Source organism: Lepidochelys olivacea (assembly GCF_965140295.1).
Source record: "Lepidochelys olivacea isolate rLepOli2 genome assembly, chromosome: 1".
NCBI lineage: Eukaryota > Metazoa > Chordata > Testudines > Cheloniidae > Lepidochelys > Lepidochelys olivacea.
In genome coordinates, this window is record NC_140411.1 from 171205857 (window position 1) to 171230662 (window position 24806).

General features: G+C 38.5%; 1 protein-coding gene across 4 annotated transcripts in view; it reads left to right on the forward strand.

Moving 5' to 3' along the window:
* APP (amyloid beta precursor protein) overlaps positions 1-24806 on the forward strand; it is a 295623-nt gene that overhangs the window by 144009 nt on the left and 126808 nt on the right. For all 4 annotated transcript variants that reach the window (XM_084634832.1, XM_084634833.1, XM_084634834.1 and 1 more), the window contains exons 4-6: positions 1068-1180; positions 2959-3152; positions 15996-16198. In XM_084634832.1, coding sequence (XP_084490958.1) covers positions 1068-1180; positions 2959-3152; positions 15996-16198 — 510 coding nt within the window. The remainder of the gene's footprint in view (positions 1-1067; positions 1181-2958; positions 3153-15995; positions 16199-24806) is intronic.

Below are 24806 nucleotides of genomic sequence, written 5' to 3' on the forward strand. Positions count from 1 at the left end.
GTGAGGGTGCATGTGCAGACCAACAGACACTGATTTCAAAATTCTCCAGCTCTAGGCACATAGTGCAGAGGTGTACCCACATTGGAATGCAGATAGGGGTGACACACCTCAAAGAATTTCCAGATACCAAGGTAGGTAACTAGTTCTACCTACTGTCCAGACACATCCATACAATAGAGTACATCAGTTCTCTGACAGATTCCTGCTTATTTGTCCAATATCTCCACCTTTGTAATTAAAAAAAAACCACAACAACCTGTAATGCCAGTATTGCTACAAAATTACAATGATTGCAGTGCAATATATCATGTTGTTCATCATGTTTCCCCCATAATTGTAAACACCAGCACTGTAGACATTTATTCCCGGGTGTGTTTTTTTCAACACTTTTTAATTGTACAGCAGGTGGATCCCTTCTGACTAATTAAAGTATAGTGCTTAAGAGAGAGGCAGAGATCACACATTAACTTGATATACAGAGCTGACAATCGGATGATCTCAGTGTCTTATGATGTTGTTTCAGAGTACCATTAACCTTCAGCTGCTGGTGAAACTGGCTTAAGCTGAAAAGGGACTAAAATGCTATTAATTTTTTTAAAGCTACACAATAACAATGCCCTGGTAGTCCTGTCATTTACTAAAATACTTTAGAATTATTTGGAATGGTGATTTGGTGTCAGATTTGTTCTGGATGTAAAGAATGTAAACATGTTCAAATATTCTTCAGATTCATGTTTTAATGTTTGTCAGATAGCAAGGTTACAGCAAACACTAACTTAATGGTAAAGTCCATTGAAGTCTTCGGTCCTGGAGATGTTGTATTAGGAACACAGGAATTGCCACGCTGGATTAGACCAGAGTATCCCAACTCTCTGAAAGGGACTGGTACCACATTCTTCATTAGAAAGTTAAAGAATCCTTATAGTGGGAAATTACTGAGTAACCTGTCTGTCAGGGAATCTTTCTTGCTAGCTTCTATTAGTTGGAGGTTGAGTTATTCTTCACTGTTAAGTTTTAAAAAACAAAAATCATGAGTGAAATGAAAACTTCATATTGTTTTCTTCCAGTTGGTGAGTTTGTGAGTGATGCTCTTCTGGTGCCAGATAAGTGCAGGTTCCTCCACCAGGAAAGGATGGATATATGTGAAACTCACCTGCACTGGCACACTGTTGCTAAAGAGGTACAGTATATAACTTACCTTGAAATTTCTAGCCATCTTTCTTTCAGTTTGTATCACTTTCTTGGGAATGCATTTAATTGCAACAGTGTTGTTATAGAGCAAATGGTGAGGACACAGTTGCATTTGTAAATATTTATTGATGGGTGGTGAATTGGTGCTTTTAATTAGGAGAAAAACTGGAAAAGTTCTGTTAAGTTTATTTTGTTTCATAAGCAGTATTATTTTGTAACTTGATGTGTCATGTAGAGTCGACGTTTGAATTTTCATATCGTTGTTGTTTTATACCATATTCTGATTTTTTTATGCAAGTTCCAGGGTTTGTGCATTGTTTCTCACCTAGTGGGGAAGCTTAAGGCATCGGACTCTGGCCCTGTGTTGTCAAGTAATTCAAAGGGGAAATCATGAGGATGGTACTGTTAGCATATAAAGAAACTCTTTACCTTTTTAAATTGTTGCATTCCCTTCACCAGCTTTTTCTCCCCAGCTTTTAGCTTCCCTTGTAGCACATATCAGTAGTTACATTCGTTCATAGAAAGCTGCTGTGTTATCGGGTTGACTTAACATTGCTCTTCTGTTGGAGAACTACATCTGTAATGTCACTACTCTGTGCTTGGAAAATAAGAACATCTAATTCATTTCCCATAAACTTTTGTCCCACGTGGTACATGGCAATATTAAACTGCTCTCTCTCTCTCTCTAATTCCTTTTAATCACCTGTAATGCTTGACACACTCACATGTATTATTATTATTATTATTTTTATAATTTTATTATTTATTATAATTTTGTGCTAAGTGCTTCACAGAATTAAGACATGACCCCTGCCTCAAGAATTTACAATCTAATCTCAGAGATGATGCAATTAATGAGGTCGTCATCTGACTGAAAAGAAGGGGGATGGGAAAGGAATAGGAGAGAGAGAGGACAAGGAAACTTGTGAGGACAATGTGTAAAACTGGTGCAAAGCACAGAACATATGATTTTATAACTCACTGACATTTTATTAAAGAGCCTCTGAAACTTAATTTTGTAGGTGTCGTGCATCCAAACGATAATATCTTAGTCCTTTGTAGGAATATGTCTTCTTAAAGGTAAATTGACAAGAGTTTAGAGTTTCAAATTACGATTTTGCCTGGACCCTACTGAAAGTCCGTTTGACCCTGTAATATCATCAGCTCACAATGACATAGCCTTGAGTGGATTTACCATATAGTATTTAAATGTTTTCTCCTTTTCCACATGTTCTGTGTGGCTTTGTCTTTTAAGTGTTTTGTGCAACCTCTTAAATGATGCATAATTAACAGTTTTTGAATATGGCTAGAAGGTACCCTACTGTACGAGGAATCAAACCTCAATGTATCAAGTGTTTTACGTGTTGATCTCCTCTTCAATAGCACTGTTACCATAGGCAGGGCAAACTATCACTCTGTCTCCCGTGGTTATTTGTGCACAGCAAAAGCAAGCCCTCAACGGAGTTCTAGGTAAGAGGATGTAGAATTTGTCAGGTGTATGTGAGGGGATGAAATCTTTTGGCAAGGAGAAGAGTTGAGGAGAAGGAAAAGCTTGTTGCCTAAAATAACAAGACTGTGGGATGGGGGCCCATGTTCCCACGCTGAATGAATTTATCAGTCACAATAGTTGAGAGGTCAATTAACAAGCTAACTCTAATTATCTGAGGCTATACACAGACTTTTATTATTTTCTTAACCTCTATGCCAACTTTTCCTTGTCCAGGTCACTGTATAACCATGTTGTCGCTGTTCTCTTTATTTTTGTAGTCCTGTAGTGAAAAGAGTATGAATCTGCATGATTACGGTATGCTGCTGCCCTGTGGAATTGACAAGTTCCGTGGTGTGGAGTTTGTTTGCTGTCCATTAGCAGATGAAAGTGACAATGTTGATTCAGCTGACGCTGAGGAAGATGATTCGGATGTCTGGTGGGGAGGTGCGGATGCTGATTATGCAGATGGAAGGTAAGAGAGGTGTTTCCCCTTCCTGGTTTACTGAAAATTGTCAGAAGTTTGTTTGGAAAGACTAAAAGTTAGCAGCAGAGTTTTTGATATGAGTACACTTGATGGATCTCCACATTATTTGAAACATTTGAAGTGACCCAAAATGTCTGGGTTTTAATAGGTTTTTGATTTCTACAGAACCCTAAGGCTTATAACATTTTAATTATTTTTTTTTAAAATGCAACGGAAAATATCTTGTTGGGCTGTAAACATTCCCTTGCAGTATTTGCAACCCAACACTATATTATGAGTGCATATGACAACCAAAAATTGAAACAGACTACCTGGGACGCTTACTTTCATTGGCAAGCTGAGTGAACTGCAAAAAATGCACACCCAACCCACTTAGTGGTAAGTGAGGTGTTTTAAAACCCCCTTTTTAGTTTTACTAACATAGGTGTTAGTGGCACAGTAAGAAGACTGTCAAGCTGGCAGCGTCCCTTTTAATTATGCATTGAAAGGTATTTTCAAAAATCGATTTAAATGGCCACACATTGACAAGACATATTCTTCTTTACTAGATCTTGCCTGTGCTACAGTTGCAACTCTGTTAAGCGAGTCACTTTGCAAGACAATCATGCAGCGACCGTGTTACAGCATGGACTGGTTTTGCCTGTGTACATGGGGAAAGAACATGGCTCTACCTTGGTTTCTTTAACAATTTAGCATCATCTAAACATACAAAAGGGGTGCTGGATTAAGCTTGGGGTATGATCATACTGTAACTGGGTATGCCAGGTTGATATGGCCTTTTTCATGGTAGCCTACTAACTGCATTAGGGTTATACAGGTGTAAGTGAGAGCTGAGTACAGTTCTATTCAAATCTTAAATCTCTGGTGAATGAATTGTAAAATACAATGAAAATTACCCTCCTTTACTAAACTAAAATCCAGGGTCATTATTCTGTATTTGACCAAACATCACAGCGTGCTAGATTAAGTCAGGAAGTGCAGAGTTTAGATGTTGGTAGTGTCAATTTTTAGAAAGGGGAAACCAAATCCCCATCTCAGAAATTTGCTGATGAATCCCTTTTCATTTAATTTCATCTTCTGCATTCATTTCACAGCACCTTAGAACCAGGACGAGCCTGGCAGATGGGAGGGAGTTCAGAGAAGAACAACGAAAATGATTAGGGACAGGATGGATACATTTATATGGCAAGATTAAAAATGCTAAATGTATATAGTTTGCCTTAGCAATGACTAAAATGGGAACATTAGCCTACAAGTGTTTCAGGGATATAAAGATGAAGAATGGAGATAAATGACTCTAACTAGGAACAATGGAATGACATTAGGACAACGAAAAATTAGACTGACTGTCAGGGAAATCTTTAACAAGGAGATGTATTCAATCGTGGACATGTCTTTTGGGGAAGGAGTAGAAGCCACATCATGGTGAACGCTTAACACTAGGTTGGACAATGCACTAAAAAAAGTTGTTGCAGGGAACAGGTCTTTAATGGTAAGGGAATGGATTAGATGAATGAAATTAAGGTCTTTTCTCTGATTCTTCATCACAAAAGACTAATATCAAGGCCCTGCTTTTGGCCCCATCTAGGGTGGGAGACATCTTCAGTCTTGGAATATTTGATTTTTCTTGATGAGTACATCTAACAGCCAAAGTGTAGCAATAGAGCTACTTTTGAGGAGGTTTATAGGTCAGATCCCACAGCATCGTTACGTAATTTCTGTATATTTGGTTTACGCATCGCTGATTGGGGTTCAAGTTGTTGAAAATGTGGGCTAAGAATGAAAGATGTTTGCAACCTTCAGATTAATTTTTTCCTATATAAAGATGGAGAAATTTGCAAAAATGAAATATTCTCCCTTAATATGTCTGGTCAAAGATGTCTAAAAATATGAAATAAAAATGTTCTCATAATGGTGCATGTTACAGCAATTAACAGCAATTATGAGGGATGTATATAAAGCAGTCTGAATTATCCATTTGTTTCAATTGTTCATGTTTGTCACTGGGGAAGCAAACATAATCTACTCAAAAGCAATTCAAGTTCTAAATTGAGCAGGTCAAGGATGACTTCAGAAAACTGATATCCTATTAGAGCATCAACTGGAGTTACGTTTGAATCCAATTCTGAAATTCCCAGTGAATAGTAAAACCTTTTTTAATACAGAAATACCTTCAGCAAATCTGGAAAGGCCAAGTTGCTTTTCTGAAGTAGTTGGACTTTAATTAAGATGAAGAGCTCAACAATTTCCAATTCTTATAAACTAATTCACTAGTTTCATTTGCTGGCTCTTCAATCCTCAAGCTGCATCCAGTCCCTCCTCTGCCTTGAAGCCAAAAATACACTCATGAAAATGATTGAGTCCTTTTGCATAGAAATTAGAGTATCCTTGATATCAAATTACAAAAATAGGTTTTCCCACTTTGAACATGAGTAAGTTTAAATGTTGTATGCTTGATACAATAACAAACATGAATCATACAATATATTATGCTACAGTATCTGACTACTAATATGTAACATTAGAAATTATGACCAAATTTTGGATTTTTGTATCTTCGTTTTAAGATCAATAGGGAGGGATGCCGATATTGCTCGCTCTACCACTAAACTAATGTTTATACCACTAAAGCAGTTTTCTTTGTTTGGAATATATACTTAGCTCCATGTAGTTTCACCATAAGTCAGTAACCTTACATTTAGTCTCAGAATAGCAGCCTTGTTAGTCCGTATTCGCGAAAAGAAAAGGAGTACTAGTGGCACCTTAGAGACTAAATAAATTGGTTAGTCTCTAAGGTGCAACTAATACTCCTTTTCTTCTTACATTTAGTGTTCCTTTCATCATGAAGCCTTCCAAAAAGCTTAAAATCTCTTCCTGTAGTGTGTATTATTTGATACTGTATAAAAAGTACAGAAGGTGCTGATAACTCCTGCATTAATGAAGCTTCTGTTTCTATCCCTCTTTTTTCAATAGCTTTTAATTTGATAAAACAAAATCTTCTTGGACACACCCCAAAGGAGACTTTTTTTGTGGGGGAGATGGTAAAGCTTTAGCAAAATCAGTTGAGTGATGTGTTGTTTTCCCCATAACTGGTGATGAAAAAACAACTGAAGTAGGAACCTTCAGACGTGGCTTTTGTAGCTTTTTCAGCAACCAGATTAAGAGGAAAGACAAGTTCAGTTTTGGAGACAGCAAATTTTAGACAGCAGAGCAGGGGTGTGCAAGCTTTTTGGCCCAAGGGCCACATAGGGGTTGTGAAACTGTACGGAGGGCCGGGTAGGGAAGGCTGTGCCTCCCCAAACAGCCTGGCCTCTGCCCCCTATCTGCCCCCTCCCGCTTCCCACCCCCTGACTGCTCTCTTCAGAACCCCCAAACCATCCAACCCCCCCTGCTCCTTGTCCCCTGACCACCCCCCTCCCGGGACCCCCGCCCCTAACTGCCCCCTGGGATCCTACCCCCTTATCCAACCCCCTCCCTGTTCCCTGACTGCCCCCCCGGCCCCTATCCACACGCCCACCCTCGGACAGGCTCCCCAAGACACCACTCCCAACCGTCCCTTTTCCCCATCCCCTGACCGCCCTCCCAGAACCTCCACCCTATCCAACCGCTCCCTGACTGCCCCCACCCCCTTACCATACTGTTCAGAGCAGCAGGAGCTCGAAGCCAGCCAGAGCCAGCTGCGCTGCCCAATACGAGCTGTGGGCCAGAGCACTGGCAGCGTGGCAACATGGCTGCGGTGGGGGTGGGAGGTGGAAACAGAAGGGTAGGGACCAGGGGCTAGCCTCCCTGGCCAGGAGCTCAGGGGCTGGGCAGGATGGTCCTGCAGGCCAGATGTGGCCTGTAATTTGCCCACTTCTGCAGCAGAGCAAGCTCAACCAAGAACAACAAGGAGACCGATAATGAGAGGTAACATTTGCAAGTAATCCACATAAAAGTGGAGGTGGAAACCTTAGTGAAAGTGCAGGTGGAGAAGAGGAAAGGAGCAATGACAGAACGTCGAGGAATGTCTACCAGGCAGAGAAAGGAGGATAAGAATTCAATAAAAGGGTTTTAATTATTTTATTATTGTACATTTCAATTTAAAATAAACAGCTAATCTGTATTTGTTTTATTGTAAGGTGCCTAGGGTATTTTGGTATCTCTGCTCTGTAGGCTTTACAATCAGAGGGCTTGTCTACACTACCTGCTGGATCAGCAGGCAGCGATCGATCCAGCAGGGGTTGATCAACCGCTGAGCACTCTCCCGTTGACTCTGGAACTACACTAGAACAAGGAGTGCAAGCAGAGTTGACAGGAGAGCGTCAGCTGTCAATTTACCACAGAAAGGAGATCTAAGTATGTCGACTTCAGCTACACTATTCACCAAGCTGAAGTTGCGTATCTTAGATTGACCCCGCTTGGTGTGTGGACAAGCCCTAAATAGGTAAGACAGAAAATGTAAAGAGAAACAAATGCACAGAGAGGTAAGGTGACTTGTTCAAGGTCACACAACAGGTTAGTTACACAGCTGGGAATTGAACCCAGGTTTCCTGAATCCCAGTCCAGTACCCTGTCCACTAGAACCTGTTTTTTTGGGGGAAGAATTTATTTGAAATCATGCAGCTGTAACAGAAGTTTAGGGTTTTTTTCTTTTATTACTTTAACTTTTGTATTGACTTTTACTTTCATTTCTCTCAATTATACATTTAGTTAGTTAGCTTTGTGTCTCCTTTGTACAATGATCTTGTCAAGAGCTGGAATTTATAGCACACTTGGACTGAATTTTTTCTTAGCCTTCCAAGAAAAAAATAGAATGAATGTAATTTAGTGACCCATACCGATGCCGATAAATTTGTATTCCTATTTGTAGTAGATTATCTGAGTCTTTTAAACTGACTGTCACACACACAATGCTGCATTAGTTTCTAGTGACAGCTTTTAACATCTTCATTGCACTGTAAAGAATTTGCCTTTGGAATAGGATTTCAGAGATATAATAGAGAAAGAAGTGCAGTCCTTGAACCTGCAGTAATTATCAGTGAAATTGCTTTATCATGCACTTAGCTGTCATTTACTGTGAAACATTTCTATTCATACAAAGATAAGTAAAGTTAAAAGATTTTATTTTAAAAATACTTCATTATTTTATGCTATGACTTAGCATCATTCTAATTTAAGAATTCTTTAGCACGTGTGTTGCAGTTGTATTATTTTGATATTTTTGTGCAGTGCTTTTGCAAAAGTGCAAAACCGTTGATTAGATTTTTTGCAAAGTGAATTTTGTATTTAAATAATGCAGAGTAACTGAATATTTAAATAATTATAATGTGTTTTTCTGTATTCTTTTTTATTAAATGCTGATCAGTCTTGTCTTGTGTTTTTAGCCCTATTGTGCAAATAGGAGCTGGTAGCAGGTTTTACCAGATCTGACTCTTCTTTAATTTTCATGCAGTAGCTAGATATGTCTATAATGTTATCAAATACTCCTCCTTAGAGCCTAGTCCAGACCCACTCTCTGGACAGATCCATGTCTTTTGCGAGTGACTGAACTGCTAGATCCCAATGTTTCTGAGTCCCTGAGTCTGGATCTCAAAGGAACACTCCCAGGGGCTCACCCTTTGTATGAGACCCTTCCGGGACATTGGAACTCTGCATTCCAGCTGCCCTAGACTCCAAAACCAGTCCCTTGGCCCTTTTCGGGACCCTCCAGTTGCTTAGACATGTTCCCCTCAGAGTCCACCCACTGTGGGAGCTCTGGTTCCTAATTAAACCCTTGAGGGACAGTGTGGCAGAAAAGCAAGGTCTTAGCAAAGGAATTTTTTTTTAACTATAAGCTCTTTACTCTTGTAAGCACTTTGAGAGTTGCAGATCCATGAAAAACAACAAAATTTTGAATACAGTCACCCTTATTCTGATCTCACCCCTTCTCTGAGTCCTAGGTTTGATCAGTGTCCTTAGACTAGACAGAGTTTCTCCTCCTCCTCTTTTTCCTGTCTTTTTTTCTGGTATGTGCCAATGGGCGCATCTGGCTTAATGAAGCCACCCCCTTTTGCTCATGTGGTTCTGCTGAAGGAGTTACAGGCTCCATTTTCCTCCCCATCCCCAGGTTTCTGTGTAGAGAGTAATTCAAACTCAGTGGCCCTACCAGTAGACAACTCGTTGCTCCAGAAGGGGGCGAGTCACTCAGCATTGATTCAGATAGTCTTCCCACTTGGTGCCAAGCCCCTGTTACCAAAAAAAAAAAAAAAAAAAAAGTTCTAATCCACAAACAAGATTGCAACGCAGCATGGTCATAATCCAAAGTGAAAGTCACAGTATAAAAGTGGAGCTCCTGAAACAGAATGGGGTTCGCAAAACAAAACTGAGTTCACAGTTGGAAACAGATTAATCCCCACTTTGTCCCCATTCCTAGCGGCTCTGACTGTTCACAGTCTGCTTCTGACCTGTCCCGGTGCTTTAATTCTTCTTCTGTCGAGTTGCTGCTGTGCCTGCTGTGCAGCGTTGTTTGTTTGGATGCGCTTTGTATGTTCCACTGCAGGTGGGTTTCATCTGGACCGGTCATCCATGATGGTTGATGCTTCCTCATCAGTTGTACCTGGTATTACATATTTTTTTGGTGGAGTCTACTTGGACAGCAGGTCCCCAGTGTGCCTCGTTCAGGTGTCTGTTATGTGTTGCTTACATAACAGGCTTTTTTTGTTTTACCCCCTCCATTGATTACTTGTGGTTAAAGAAAAAGAACGGTGCTTATGTATGTTTATGCTGGAGAAGTATTGGAAGCCTACGTAACATGTAAGTTGGCAGTGAGGCAGTGCACATGCAAATAACACTGAGATTTTTAGTGCTGGTTCTGGATGGAGGAGAGGGTGGGGCCGCTGCACAGGACCCCCAGACCTGCTGCGTCTTCCTTGCTGCTGCCTCTCTCCTTGCCTGGCTCCTGTGTGAGAGCATGTGCCAGGGCACAGGTGAGTAGGGTAGCTCAGCCAGCTTCCCAAGGGAATAGGGGAGGCACCACAGCACATTACGACGCTCCCCATGCTGGAAGCGGGCATTGCAGTGGCAAGGTTTACCTCACTAGCTCACAGGGATGCTTTGCTCCTGCCCTGTGCGCTGCCGCCAGGACGCGGGAGCCCTGAAGGGAGGTGCCTGGCAGTGCTAAGGCAGGTAAGAGAGTGGGGTGGGGGCTCCCTAAATATACCCTTGCAAGCCAAACCCGACAGGACCCGACTACAAGGGTCACATTGGGTATGAAAACAACTCAGTGCTCTCAGGCTCAGGTCCGGTTTGGATTGGCTGTGATCTAGTCAGTTCTGGTTGGGATATAAAATTAGGTCTAACCAGACTGTACTAAGCAGGACAGTGCGTCTTGTCAAAATCCCCATTCAGTGTGTATTTTGGATCCATCATTGCTTCAGAATTTGTAAGTACATTACCATTGCTGGCCTGTACAGCTGACAAAAAGGTTGCAACCTTTACACTCAAATGTGGCACTAGTAACAGTCATCCACAGCTTCACTCCCTCCACCTAACCTACCCTAATGAACTTTACCCTTGAAGACTGCCTCAGAGGCAAGCAGTGAAGCAGCTGCCCTCCTTCTGCACAGCTGCATTGCTTTGTGGTGACTCTGTCTGCTTCCGGGTGCAACTCAAGAATGGTGCAGTTCAGAATGGTGGACTCCACTTCGTACTGCAGCTTTGATTTTAGAGTGTGAACATGCTGTGTTGCAGCTTTTTTGTGGATTACAGCATCCTTTTTGTATCAGGTTTCAGAGTAACAGCCGTGTTAGTCTGTCTTTGCAAAAAGAAAAGGAGTACTTGTGGCACCTTAGAGACTAACCAATTTATTTGAGCATGAGCTTCCGTGAGCTACATCCAATGAAGTGAGCTGTAGCTCACGAAAGCTCATGCTCAAATAAATTGGTTAGTCTCTAAGGTGCCACAAGTACTCCTTTTCTTTTTGTATCAGGCGTTTGAAAGACTGACTGAAAAGCAAGGACAGAGCCTTGAAAAATGGGGCTATCAATGTGGAATGACTCTCCCCTTCTGCAACAATGGGCGTTCCTTTGGTAGGGCTTTGAATTACTCTGTACGCAGAAGCTTTTGTGAATATCTTACAAGCCTTCACTGCCCTTGGATCGAGAGCTTAGCTACCTCCCACCTTGTATCCCCAGATGGCAGCTAAGATATGGATGCCCTTGCTAGGACTGACCTTGTCTAGGATTAGCAATAGAGTTTTTAACTGAAGGCCTTCTTTAGAATTTTATCTGTCTAGATATGAGACACACAGGGTGGGTGAGGTTATATCTTTTATTGGACCTACTCAGGGATAGTCAATAGGTGGACCGTGGGCCAAATCTGGACTGCCAGATGCTTTTGAATGGACCACAAAATCTTTTTATTTACTTATTATTGTCATCATTGGGGGTGTGAGGCAGTGCTATTATTTCCTCTGGAGTCTGGACCTTGACTAGACCTTGACCAAGAATTTTGGACTTGACAAAAAATAATTGACCACCCCGGCTCCGTTAGTGAAAAAGGTAACAGTGAAGCTATTACCTCATCCACCTTGTCTCTCTCATATCCTGGGACCATTTTTGTTGTATTAGGCATTTTTATTGAAATTATTCATGCAGTTTGAATCACAGAGAGAAACAGCACTCTGTGGCAGTATGGTGAAAGCCACTGGGCGGCTCCAAAATTAGTCTTAAAAGATAGCACTCAAAGTTATAAAGGGCAATGAAATTTGAACTCCAAAAAACTGTTCCATATTAAAATGAATTTTTGAGGGGTAATAAACATATTTTCTTTCTCATGTCTGTTTAGTTTTATATATAATATGTACAGGTAAAGCTCAATTATCTAATTAGCTTGTAAGACATCCAAAACTTGGTAAATCTGCATTTTGGAAAAGTTACATTCCAAGGGGGAGGAGAATGGTTTAGTGGTGTTTTTTGTTTTGTTTTGGTTGGGGTGTTTTTGTGTGTGTTTTTTGGGTGGGGGAAGGGAAATAAGTGTTTGAATTTCAGATAACAGGGTTTCAGACAATCCCAAGTTCATAGCTTTTTGAGGTTTTGTGACAAATCATAGTTATGAAAATTATACTAGAAATAGAGATGAAACATCATACTCATGTATGTTATTGAAAGTGTATGCAGTCTTTTTAACATCCATGTTCTTTAGATGCACAATTTCCCAAGGACGATCTGTACTCTATACGTTTTATAATACATATCTGTATAAACATTTTTTAAGATTAAAACATGGGACTTTAACTTTTTTTTACCTGTGGTACTGTGTTTTTTTTGTTTTTTTTTTTTTAGCTGTTAAATCTATTGTATTAATTATGGACATAATAATTTTCCTGCATATGTTTTGCATCTCTTGGAATAATATGTTACAGATTTTAGATTAAAAACTTACTTGATTAAAATTTTAAATAGTAGAATTTGTTAATTTCTTGTATTTGTCTCCTTGCTGACAAGTTGCAATATTTAGATTTGAAGACATTTTTAGTGCATAATGGTTTTAATAACTAATCTTTCTTTTCATAGAAGCTATTGAAATAAACAAAGCACAGAAAGTTTAGGGGCATGTGAGCATTAGAGAGTCCAGAAAGACAAATATAATGTTGAATCTCTACAAATGGATGAGTAGAGGAAGAATGGAACTGATGAAGCAGCTTATTGCTTTGAGAGGTAATTGCTGTAGTACTGCAGAGGCAATTCCAAGCACCATTTGAGTATAAAATGTTAACTCTAGTGATGGACGAGCTCTTGTGCAGAAACAATTAATCTAATCTGGGAAACGATGAATAGGAAGTAGCTGAGCTTTCTTGCTTCCTTGAAGGCTGAGTTTGTCAGCCATGAGATCTCCTATTTGACTTCAGTGAACTTTCAGCATCTTGCGGGAGGTTAATACTACTCTTCTGCATTTAACTGACCAAAGTTAACTTGGATGGAAGGGTTATGACATTATGACTTAAGGAACCAGAGCTATACATTGCGAAGCATGATGTAGGCCTTAAATAATAACTGACTCAGGATGAAAGGTTTATGATAAGTTAAGGTTATAAACTATCATTACAAAGTTGTAATTATGTAAACTATTGGAATTTTGTAACTATATATACTTACAGTATCTGAAAAAGAAATTTGGACATGAAAAATTCACAGTTGAGTTTCCACAAACAGCTTCTGACTCAGTATCCCTGCCACCATCCCATCCACCTGCCTTATTGTGTAGTATCAGATTTATATACAGATATTATTGTGTGACTCAACAGTGGTGACAGAGGCAATGTTGTTTCAGTACTGAACTGGCTGTTTATGGAGGCATAACAAGTGAGACTTTTTTGCTGTGGGTAGAAAGCTGAAACAGACGAGAATTTTCATTCTGCTTGACAGCCATCTTCAGTGTGTGACAAGGGAGATGAGAGGCTGGAGTTATGTACTTTTGGCCTTGTTGATTTTTTCCAGTATGAACTAGAGCCGAAAATTGTCTCTCTCCAAGAGATGTTTTCAGTGGTTTTGATTTGTTTATATCTTTATAGATTCATGGTCTGATCCTTAAGGGTTTGTGGTACCTAATGAAAATGTGGAAGTGGTATTGTGGTTAGGTGACTGGTGATGTGAGATAAAATAATTTAATTCCCAGTCTTTCAAATTTCTTTCATAACAACACCATTATAATGTTTTATTCTAAAGGTTATCTGTTTATAACATTAACTTCTTCATCTTAATGGAGCCTTGTCTGGAGATTATCTGAATTCCTTTAGAAAGTATTTTAAACTTCGATATGGGGAAAATAGTAGATTGTTTTGTTTCTTTCTGTTAAAGGATATAAATTGTTATAATTGTAAAGGTGGTCTAATGATGGTACCTGGTGTGTGAAATACAATACAATGTACTAGATCAATCGTATGTTCTGCCAAACGAATCTATAATCTCCTTCAACCCAAGCGGTTTAGCTAACATAGTTTACAATGTACACATGAACTCCGCTGGATCCTGATAAAGCAGTCCAAAATTCTAAAATGTGCACTGAATAATCCCTATGGTCTTTTTGATGGTAAGTGAAGCTTTTCTTAAAATTTACCACCACTGTACCATCACCAGAGGCCAGCAAGGGAGAGCTCTGTTGTAGACAAAGCACTGGTGGCTACCTGCATTCTTACCCATGTGCCTTTTCAATTTTCCTTGAGCAGGGTTAGATCACATGGTAGTAGAAATACCAGTGGCTAGCACTCCCACTATTGGCTGCCCTTAGCAGAGCTGCATTGATGCTGATGAAATTGTGGGAAACTTAAGTAAAAGCTCTGTGTAGATGCAGACTGTAACTCTCCCATTATATACGTTAATTGAAGAGGATGGTTCTGTTGATGTGGTGGTATGAGTCAGAACTAATGACCTTAGATTAGCACCCTGTTGTACAGCACTGGAACCCCCCCCCCCCAAAAAAAAAGACGTTAACTACCCCTTTTTATGGTAGTAGAAAACAAATTAAAAAAGCTGTCCTGGGAAAAAAAGGAATTACACTGGCAATTCTGTTCTTTATTCACTCTAGTGCATTATGAGAAATGCATACTTATGGCAGAATAATACTGAAGTACAGATAATGCAAAAGGTGATCACATAATACATTAGACAGGGGAGGGGGATTCATAGTTCAGTTGACCTTAACACACTGCAGTGTCAAGGGTGATATAGTTTGCTTTTCCCATTGACTTAAGTGGGTTTTGAATCAGTCCATCACTTTAACATATAAATTCTCAAAATTTCAGTCCTACTTGGAAACATGACACTTAATCCTTTGAAGACTTGGACAAGTATCAGAGTAAAAGAACTGCTTTCAGAGACAAGCAATATAAAAGACACTTGCAAATTTAATTTTGCTAAAAAGTTACTCCTAGCAAGTAGGAGAGACAGAGGTATATGACTGAAAATGTTGTTGTATTCATAGTCAATAAAATACCAAATTGGGGCTACTAATGTGTCTTGAGGGTTGTGGCAAAACCATCTTATCTTGTGCTTTAACAAGAGGGTCTACTGTGGTTGTGATTCAGATGCTTGTTTGTCTCATCTGAGTACCAAAGTGAATTAAGCTAAACTGAATAAAGGCCACTTTTATTCTGAATAACATCATCCACATTAGGATTTAATGGTATATAATTAATCCACTTCAAATTCACACCTTTTTTCAATTTGGATTAATTTTCCAGGATGCTCCTGTGTAGACAAAGCCCTTAGTTCTAATGGCCTATGATTTTGTCCCATATCTTCATATGTGTTTGAACAGTGCCTAGCACATAATGGGAGCTACCAGGATACAAATAATAATAGTATGTGAGTTTGAGTAAGTTGATTATTATCAGTCATTGATGTCATTTTCTGATAATAATAATTACTTATTATGATCTGGGGTGTGTAAGTGTTTAAGAAAATATCACTTAGTGCTGAAAGCATATGGCCATCAGCTTCATTCATCTGTTTGAACCCACCTCACAGAATTCTAGTGCAGCATTAGACATGCACACCCAAGACATTAATCAGTTGGCACAATCTGTTATGATTAATACAGGGCCTTTTCCCTTTCAGTGCATGGAGAGGGGCTTCATACTGGTGGCATCCTGCTATGCTAGCAGCAGAACATAATCCATATTTATCTCTTGTTACTGTTTCATTTTCAGTATATGCATTAAATCTCACTGCATTGCTCTCCAGAACACCAGGTTCTTACTTGTTGAGAGGGGGCTTCCTTGTCACACTTCCACGAGGTTCTGAATAAGCTGTTGTCTGATTTCTCATCTAGTAGGTGTTTCATTGCTGACCCAACAAAATCCATTGATTCTTTCAGTGATGACAAGGTGGTAGAAGAGCAGCCAGAGGAAGAGGAGGAAGTAACAGACGTTGAGGACGAAGATGTTGATGATGAGGACGACGATGGTGATGAGATTGAAGAAGAGGCAGAGGAACAGTACGAAGAGGCCACGGAAAGAACTACCAGCATTGCTACCACAACCACCACTACTACCGAATCGGTAGAAGAGGTTGTTAGAGGTAAATTAATGTTTGTTTAGTTTGGGGTCCGCGGAATTGATCTTACTGGTGTGTATTTGCCCTTTACTACTAAAAATGTTCCAAACAGCAAAATATCCTAAGTTGCTACATCATTATGCTTTGTCTTTATATGATTTGCAAGTTTTTTCCCTTTTATATATAATCTTAGGATACATGGATAGTGATTGCCACATATTTCATTGAGATTATTTTCACAAACAGCATAGTAAACTACATGAGAAGAAACAGTGTTGTATGCTGGTAAAACAATTAGTGTGAAAGAAAAGGGAATGTTGATATCAAGTGGAAAACGTGTGTTAGAAAGCACTATTAGGTAGGACGTTGTCTTACATTAACATTTTCTAGTTAGCTATTTTATTCAGATTCTTGGATTTTTTATACCCAGCATTTCTCAGTAGTAAGCAAATAATGAAATTTTAAAAATCCTATAGTTGACCTAGTGTATGGGTTACAGATTAAAAATAATTATAAACAAAATTATAATATGGTTGTTGTCTATGGGGGAAAAAGAAACAAATAACATAAATGGGGTAAAATAGATTTTAAAATATGCTCTTTTGTATACACTTTTTTATATGGTGTCATTAAAGCAATTTAATTTTTTTAATAAATTTGAATATTAGCCTACCCATAGGCAATTTGACAATCCAAATCATAGTAGAATTTTTTTTTCTGTTCCTCTTCTCTTGTACAATTTATTCTTTAAAGGAGCTCTTCCTAGATTTCTATATGATTTGGAACTATTCTATATGATGTAATATTTATATAATCCAGGTATTGATTTTCTATATTATTTGTCCTCCCGGTAGCATTGTACTTATCAAATGTCTTTATAATGTTCTTCTACCTCCTAAGAAATGAGACAGAGGTAAAAGCCAGGACAAAACATAAAATGAGCTTAGTTCCTATGACTTAAAATGAAAGGAGTTTCAACTTAAAACATTCAGAGACAAAATGACCATGAAATGGCTGTAGTGGAACTAACACGGACATTTCAGTCCTGGTTCCCTTAGTCCATACCTGCTGCTATTGGAATTGAGGGACACAGACCCTTGCAACTTAAAAATTGTACACAAACCCACACAGACCTTCCTATCTTTCCCTGTGGCAGGGTTGTTCTGCCCTGTTGGCTGATGTTTATGTTGTTTGGTGGTAGGGAGGACAGCACAGGATCGATATTAGCTATGATTTTAATTCCATGATGAAATACATATATAATTGAATGGAATTAAGTAGCTAACCTGGAAAGTGTACTCTTCCTTTATTAACATTTCTTGTCCTTCCTTATTTTTTTCTCCCTGTTTCAGGTGAGTGCTATGATCAAATGAATTGATGTTTGAGTAAAATTGATTTGCAAGGGCTTCCTTCTTAGGCAGAAAAAGTTCTTATTTATCCAAACTCTGTCTCTTGAGTCTTCGATTCAGTCACTGGAGAACCAGTAAAAAAAGAAAGGAGTACTTGTGGCACTTTAGAGACTAACAAATTTATTCGTTTGCTGTAGCTCATGGAAGCTTATGCTCAAATATATTTGTTAGTCTCTAAGGTGCCACAAGTACTCCTTTTCTTTTTTGGCGGATACAGACTAACACAGCTGCTACTCTGAAACCTGTCATTATGGAGAACCAGTGCGAGATGAATGTAAAAATCCCAGTTTAAATCTTTAATCTGCTTAACTGTATTTCCATATGTGAGCTCTTACTGCCCAGGGGTGAAACACCCTATCCTCACTGGTAAATGAATATTAAAAAAGATACACTTCACTTTAATGGGATTTGGGATGAGTGAAAATGAGAACAAATTAGGTACAGTATGTCTTTTACCGAAGCTGAAATTTCAAAGAGGTTAAGATGTTCAGTCTTCAGGCAACTAGGATGTTTAATGTGAAAGTAAACTACAAAAAAGGTGAAGTAACACATTGAATTTATATAAAAACAGATTGCAACATATAAACATTGACATTTAATGGTGCTGGTTTTAAGAGCCTAAAGATAATAGTCTTTAGTTTTTGCATGTAAAATTGGTAAAATGCATGCATCATGAAGGCAAGATTTTGGCTGCAGACAAGTCTAGTGTAATCATCTTAATGCCAGATTCCCTGTGCAGCAATCCTGAGGCACCTCAGCCCATCTGACCTTCAGCATCTTCATCTCTCTTTAAGTATGAGGCCTCTCTTGATTGGACTGTTACTTGTACCAAATTATTTGCATGGTGTTGGTGCTGTAAATGGCTACCCCTGGTTATTTTGTTGAGATGACTAAACTTTCATTGTCAAATTGTGCCACAGCTGCTTCTGCAGCTCTGATGACAGAGTTGTCCTTCTGGGGCAAAATGCTAAGAGACTGGTCCGCAGACCAATAACTGGTGGTCTGCAGAGAACTGGCTTTTCTCATGGTATAGGTTCATCTCCTTGTTCCCAGTGGTAAAATGCATTGAAAGAAGCTAAAAATACATTAGGAAATTAAGCAGTTACTTTAAGATGTTGACGGTTGACACAGGTATGTTATGCTGTCACACATGGGAGGAGAGTTGATCTACATGACTGCAAATAGGGGAGGGTCTGTGAGACTTTCTCTATTAAGATGTGGTTCATGCTATGGAAGACGTTTGAGAACCTTGTAGATAGGGCTTCTTTGCCATGGGTGGCTGACTAGCTTTAACCCATTTGGATTACAAGTAAAACTAAGGTCACTTTTCTAAAGGGTTAGGGCAATGAAGTTTATACCATGTATTTACTCCTGGGAGAAATCTGCACCAAAAAATTCTGTGCCAAATAATAAAAAATTGTGCACACCATATTTTAATATTCTGCATATCTTATTTGTCAAAATAACACAATATAATAACACCAGTTTCAAGGTTTTTTGGTAATTTATTTCAAAATACCTGTCAGTAAGTATGTCTGTAACAATACAGGGTGGGCTGGAAAACAGCTTCTGCCCCCTCCCTATATGCAGTTGGCTGCTCAAGCTCTGAGCCGGCTTCCCTGTCTTCTGGTGCCATAGCAGCCCTGGTAGGCGAAAGTTGTAATTGCAGCACCTCCCTGGCAGAATGTAGTATTCTGCGGGGTGAGAGTGGGGGGATCTGCAGGGGACATGAACTCTGCACGTATGCCATGGCGCAGAATTTCCACAGGAGTAAATACTCTCCTTCCTGATTGAACATACAGTTTCTTCCTTATACCTGCTGGAGGCATAATCGTTATTAGATCCATGAGCATTAAAGAATGTGGTCAGAAGTTCTTCATATTTTATAGGAGTTATCTTTCGTATGTGAAATCAATGGAAGCTTGTTTTCTTCTCAAACCATTAATTAAGCTCTTCTGATAATGGGTGGTGCGAAGCCCAACCAAGTAAATGGACTGACTCCCATTGGATCAAACCCTAAATAAATAAAGCATGTACGGAAACTGAAGCTATATGATGGAAGACATTCATGCTGTCGGCTGTAGTTTCAACATGTCATGTTTCTTATTCCTAAACATGTTTTAACTAGTAGTGACCAAAATACCCATAGCAAAACAGCTCACAACTATATTTCCAACAATCAGGAGCAGAACAATTTTAGTCTTTTTTGGAAAATGCCAGATAGCATGAAAGTTCTCTTGAGCCAATAGCTCATCGAGCTGACACAGTCAAGGCACGTCAGTTTCCTAGCCAGCAGTACACAAGGGAGTGATGTGGCCAGCATGATGTCTGCTGGCCTATGACTGCCCTAACGCAATGGATCAGGTACCCATTTTGCATCTGGGTGAACTAGAAGTGGCCTTTCAGGGAGAAATTGAGTAAGAATCAAACCCACGGCCATCAGAATTGTCATCAGGTGCCTAAACCACTCAGCCACTGCACCTTGATGGATGGCAACCTGTTATTTCATGTCCTGTGGCAAACATGTTTTTTAAAGCTGTTGTGTTTTTTAAGTTTTTTCTTTATTAAAGACTATAGAAAGGATGGATTTGGTGAATTCCTTTCCATTATCCTAGCACAATACTTAGCAGTATGCTCATGCCTTTGTCTGACAAGGGCATTTATGCTGTAGGTTTTCAGATAGATTGAACACAGGAATCGGGAGTCCAGGATTCTGTATATCTGTGTGCCAATAACTGGTTATCAGCTTGTAAGTCTGACTGAGGAAGCTGTGTACCTTGACTGGTGGGCTTGAGGTCACGGGCTCTAGGAAACCCAGAAGCCAGCCTTTCTCAGTTCTATATTACCCACCCCCATCTGCTGGGAGATGTTATCCCCGAATTTGTATTCTTAAAGCTACGTGACTGATTTGCACAGGAGTGCAGGCACTTCACCCAACCTACATAACAAACAAGGGAAGTCACTTTGAAGACCAGTCATAACTAGCAGATCAGCTCTGCTTCGGCTGAGATCACTGCCTTAATAAACTATAAATTGTTTCAGAACCAGAAAATGATACTGAGATATCGAGATCCCAGAGAGTTTTTGCTAGGATTAACTGAATCATGGTGAAACTCTGTTCTCCCATGCTGTGTAATTGTTTGTGATTCCATTTCTGTTCTCCTTCAGCATGGTTGTTGGTAAGCATCATTGTTCCTCTCTTAGCTTACATCAAAGAAAAAGCAATTAGATCTTGTTTTTGGTTTAATGCTTCCTGTCAACATATCGGTTAATTAGAGCTTTTTTAAAGACAAGCAGCAGGGCCAGCGCAGCAACCTGTTGAACGTTTGGCAGCTTGCACACATACCATTCAGCAGATGTGGGAGATTCAGGAAAGGCTTGACCACCTGGTTTCCGTAGTCGTGCCAGTTAGCAATGATTTCACCATCCCTTAATTCAAACAGATTTGTTTAAATATTTAGGAAAGAATTGAAGTGGTGCTGCTTGATGTGGCATTTTGAATGTGTTTGTAACCTGCAGTTGCACATGGGAATCTCTGAGCCAGCTTTCTAGCAAAAGAGAAGTGACATGAATTAGGGATGGCAGATGTTAGCCTTATTGCTCTACTGTATCTTGTTTGCTATTCCCTGAAACATTTCATAGATTCTTTAAATCCATTCAGTGACAGTTACTACCTATTACAAGGCAAGTTATTTAGCTTATTACAGGGAAGTGCTGGTGCTATCTATTGCAGGCTTTGGTATAGTATTGGAGTATTAATGCCTTGTTCAAAATCAGTTCTGCTTTAGCCGACACTGACTTAATTGCTTTTCCTCCTTTTCTTCTGTGAAAGGTTATTACCTTGGTTTAAGCATCAGAACGTTTTATGTTTTTCTTCACCTAATTTAGGGTGAATTTGATTGGTTGCCTGATTGGGTAAAAGAGTTTGAAAAGGGATAATAGATGCTCATATTGTATTTTAAGAAAATACCTAGACATTTGTACAATAGTATCCAGTGTTCTAACTATCTTTCTGTCCATTGACAAAAAGCATGTTTGATTTTTTTCCTTACTCTTATGAATGTTAATATGCTCAGTCTAGCCTTGGTTATAGAGAACCATGTATTGGTATATTTCGATTAGTACAACTATGAATTTAATTGGATGTTTTGATTTAAAATTCAGTTGTCCCTCCATAAAAGGGCATCTTTAAGTTGTCTTACATCAAATGAAACCTTTTTTACTGTTAACCAGAGCTGCTGAATCATAAAAGAACATGTTTTTTAATTAAAATTCTGGGCCAAGGGCAAACATATTGGAATACTTTATAGAGCAGTTCTGCTGTTTTACGTAAGGATGAAAATTTCATTATGATCTATGCTATACTTACTGAATTCTGTCCTCTGCTCATCTGGTTCGCCAACAGAAAATATCATTTTAATGTACTGAAACTGTAATGATCTAAAGCTTTGGTTTTATTTACTAATCTGTTTAATATTATCCTACATTATCATCGTCTGTGGGGATAAGTCTTTTGGATGAGTGAAATGCATTTCTGTGCTAACCTTCTCAATCAATATATCTGCTATGTTAGTAAAATCATAGTGTTATGGGTAAGCTGCATCTCTTCTAAAACATACATAAAATACAGAATTTCGTTGATTTAGTCTTACATTCAAGCTGTCTTTTCTTTGCCACTTGACATCTTGGTTCTGAATGAAGTTATTCTTCACACAAATAAAATGAAAATATGTTTTATACATTTGTTTTACATTAGAATTGGAAGGTTTTGTATTTTAGGCACAGTATACAACTATATTTTATTTATGCCCCGATTATTCCCTGTGAGTAGGCTCCAAGTCAACATTAGAGAGAGAAATTCAATCTTAACTGGCAGTTACAATTTTAAGGTATTTAACTGTTTTAAAGAATTGTTCTTTGGCATTGCATTTATAACTAATCGTTCAGCTCTTTATTTTTTTATTTATTTATTTTTTTAAACTTTCTCTCTAGAAAGTATCCATGCTGTTGTGTAGCTAATGCATGGGCTTTATTCCCAGAGCTGGTGCCAGCTCCACGGCTGCCTCCTGCTGAATTCCAAAAACCTCTTAGGTAATTAGTTTTTGTCTTCGAATGTTCAAATTCAAATTTGGCTGCTGGTTTCAGGCATATATTCAGAATGATTTTCCACTGATTTCCACAGTGGAAATGAGTTTCTTCTTTAAATATTCCCTTGGGAATAATCCACATAGCAGAACAGTAGCATAGATTTTTGACAAAGGAAAGTGTAAATACAAACAAAATCAACAAAGGAGTAAACTTTATTTAAAACATAGTTCTATATCTCTGAAGTAGTTACATACCAGAGAGTAATGCTCCTGATGTATATGTAACTACATCCATAGAGGTTTACAAATTACCCAAATTGAGGGAATAGCAAAAGTACTGATTGGAACCCTAAATTTTAGTGCCTAATGACGTTGAGCAGACATTTTGGTTGTTACATTTGCTAGGGTGATATGATTCTTTTGCCCACTTTGTTACATTAATCATCTACACTGCATTTTTTTAGTGGAATATAGATTATAAGATATACTTTATTTTACACCTTATAAAAATACAAAAAATTATGGTCCCAGCTCATCACACCCATGCTTAAGTAAATCCCTACTCACCAAAGTGCTTAAGCATGTGTTTAATTTTAAGCCTATGCTAAAGTGTTTTGCTGAATCTGGGTCTACATGAATACAGCATAAAGGTTGCACAGATAGACTCAAAATATTTAAACTGCTTGTATTTCAGTGGCTACCTGCAATAACTTGTCTTTATCACACACTGTGGCATATTTTATTGTATACGCTTTCCATTTTATGACATAAATAGTAATATGAAGCTGCACATTCAGAGGATAGTCTTGGAGATAAAGCATAGTATTGGGAATCAGGAGATTTGGGTTTTGTTCCCTTTCTCTGCCAAAGACTTTCTGGGTGTAAGTCACCTAACTTCACTATGAAACTGGGACTTGGCTGCATCATAGGGCTGTTGTTAGGGTGAATTTTACACATTTCTAAAGAAGAGCTTTGGGATTCTCAGATGGAAGGGTGCTGTAGAAGGTCAAAGTGTTGATGTCATAGGAAAAAATATTGGAAAATGCTGGATAATGACAATAGAACAAAGTTATGGAATCTTGACTTTTGCTTTTCCTGATCGTTGATTAATTTAACTGTATGGATCTTTGAGATTTCCAAAGGCACTAAGTGGAGTTAGAAGCTTAGCTCCCCTGGAAGCCAATTGGTTGTCTAATTCCCATTTTTGTCTTTGAAAATATCCACTGTATTTCTTTAGATTTCATTTTCTAGATTTTTTTGAAGAGTGAAACAGACTACACTTCAGTGTGCTCAGATCCTGTTAAGTCATCTTTAAAATGTTTAAGGTGGAATAGGTCCTTAAGGTGACAAAATAAGAACTGGTCAGAAAAGTGAATGTTTTCCTATGAGAAATTTCATTGGAAATTTTTCAGTTGAAACATTTTGGTTTTCCCACAAAAAGTTTCAAACCAATTTGAAAAAAGAAAACCGGAAACATTTGTTTCCAATTAACATTTTGAAATGAAGCAAAAATTTCTGTAAAGTGAGCAAAATCATACTTATCTCCTTTGTAATAAAGCTAGGTATTACTATTAACTGTTAAGTGCTAGGTATTATTTTGTGTCAGTTTTTCAGTTTCAAAAAACAAAAATGAAACAACATTTTAAGTTGAAATGCAACAAAAAAATTTCATTTCAAAATGTCAATTCAAATGGTCAAAACAGAAATTGTCATTTCCTGTGGGAAAATTGTAATTTTGAAACATTTTTCATCAGAAAATGTAATATGAAAATGTTTTCATATGAAAAGCAGAGAGATAATTTTATCTTTAAGCATGCAAACTTTTCCTGCAAAAGTTACAACTACCTCTATTAATGATACATTGATCAATGAGCACTTGTGAAATAGCTTGGTGTAAGCAGCTGTAAATCCAAAAGTCCAAATGTTTGTAAAGTGTATGCTTTTCAATTTGACCACTCAAAGTGTTTTACTGTGCCTGTTCAGTAGCTGCTCTTCAATCAATAACATCATTATCTAGTCATTTAAAAAACTGATATGGAGATATCCCTTCGTGAGAGAGATACTTACTGGCTATATTAAAAGTTCAGCTTTTTTTAGTTACTTGTATGGAAAAAGTATGGCAATTTTGTCAAATAG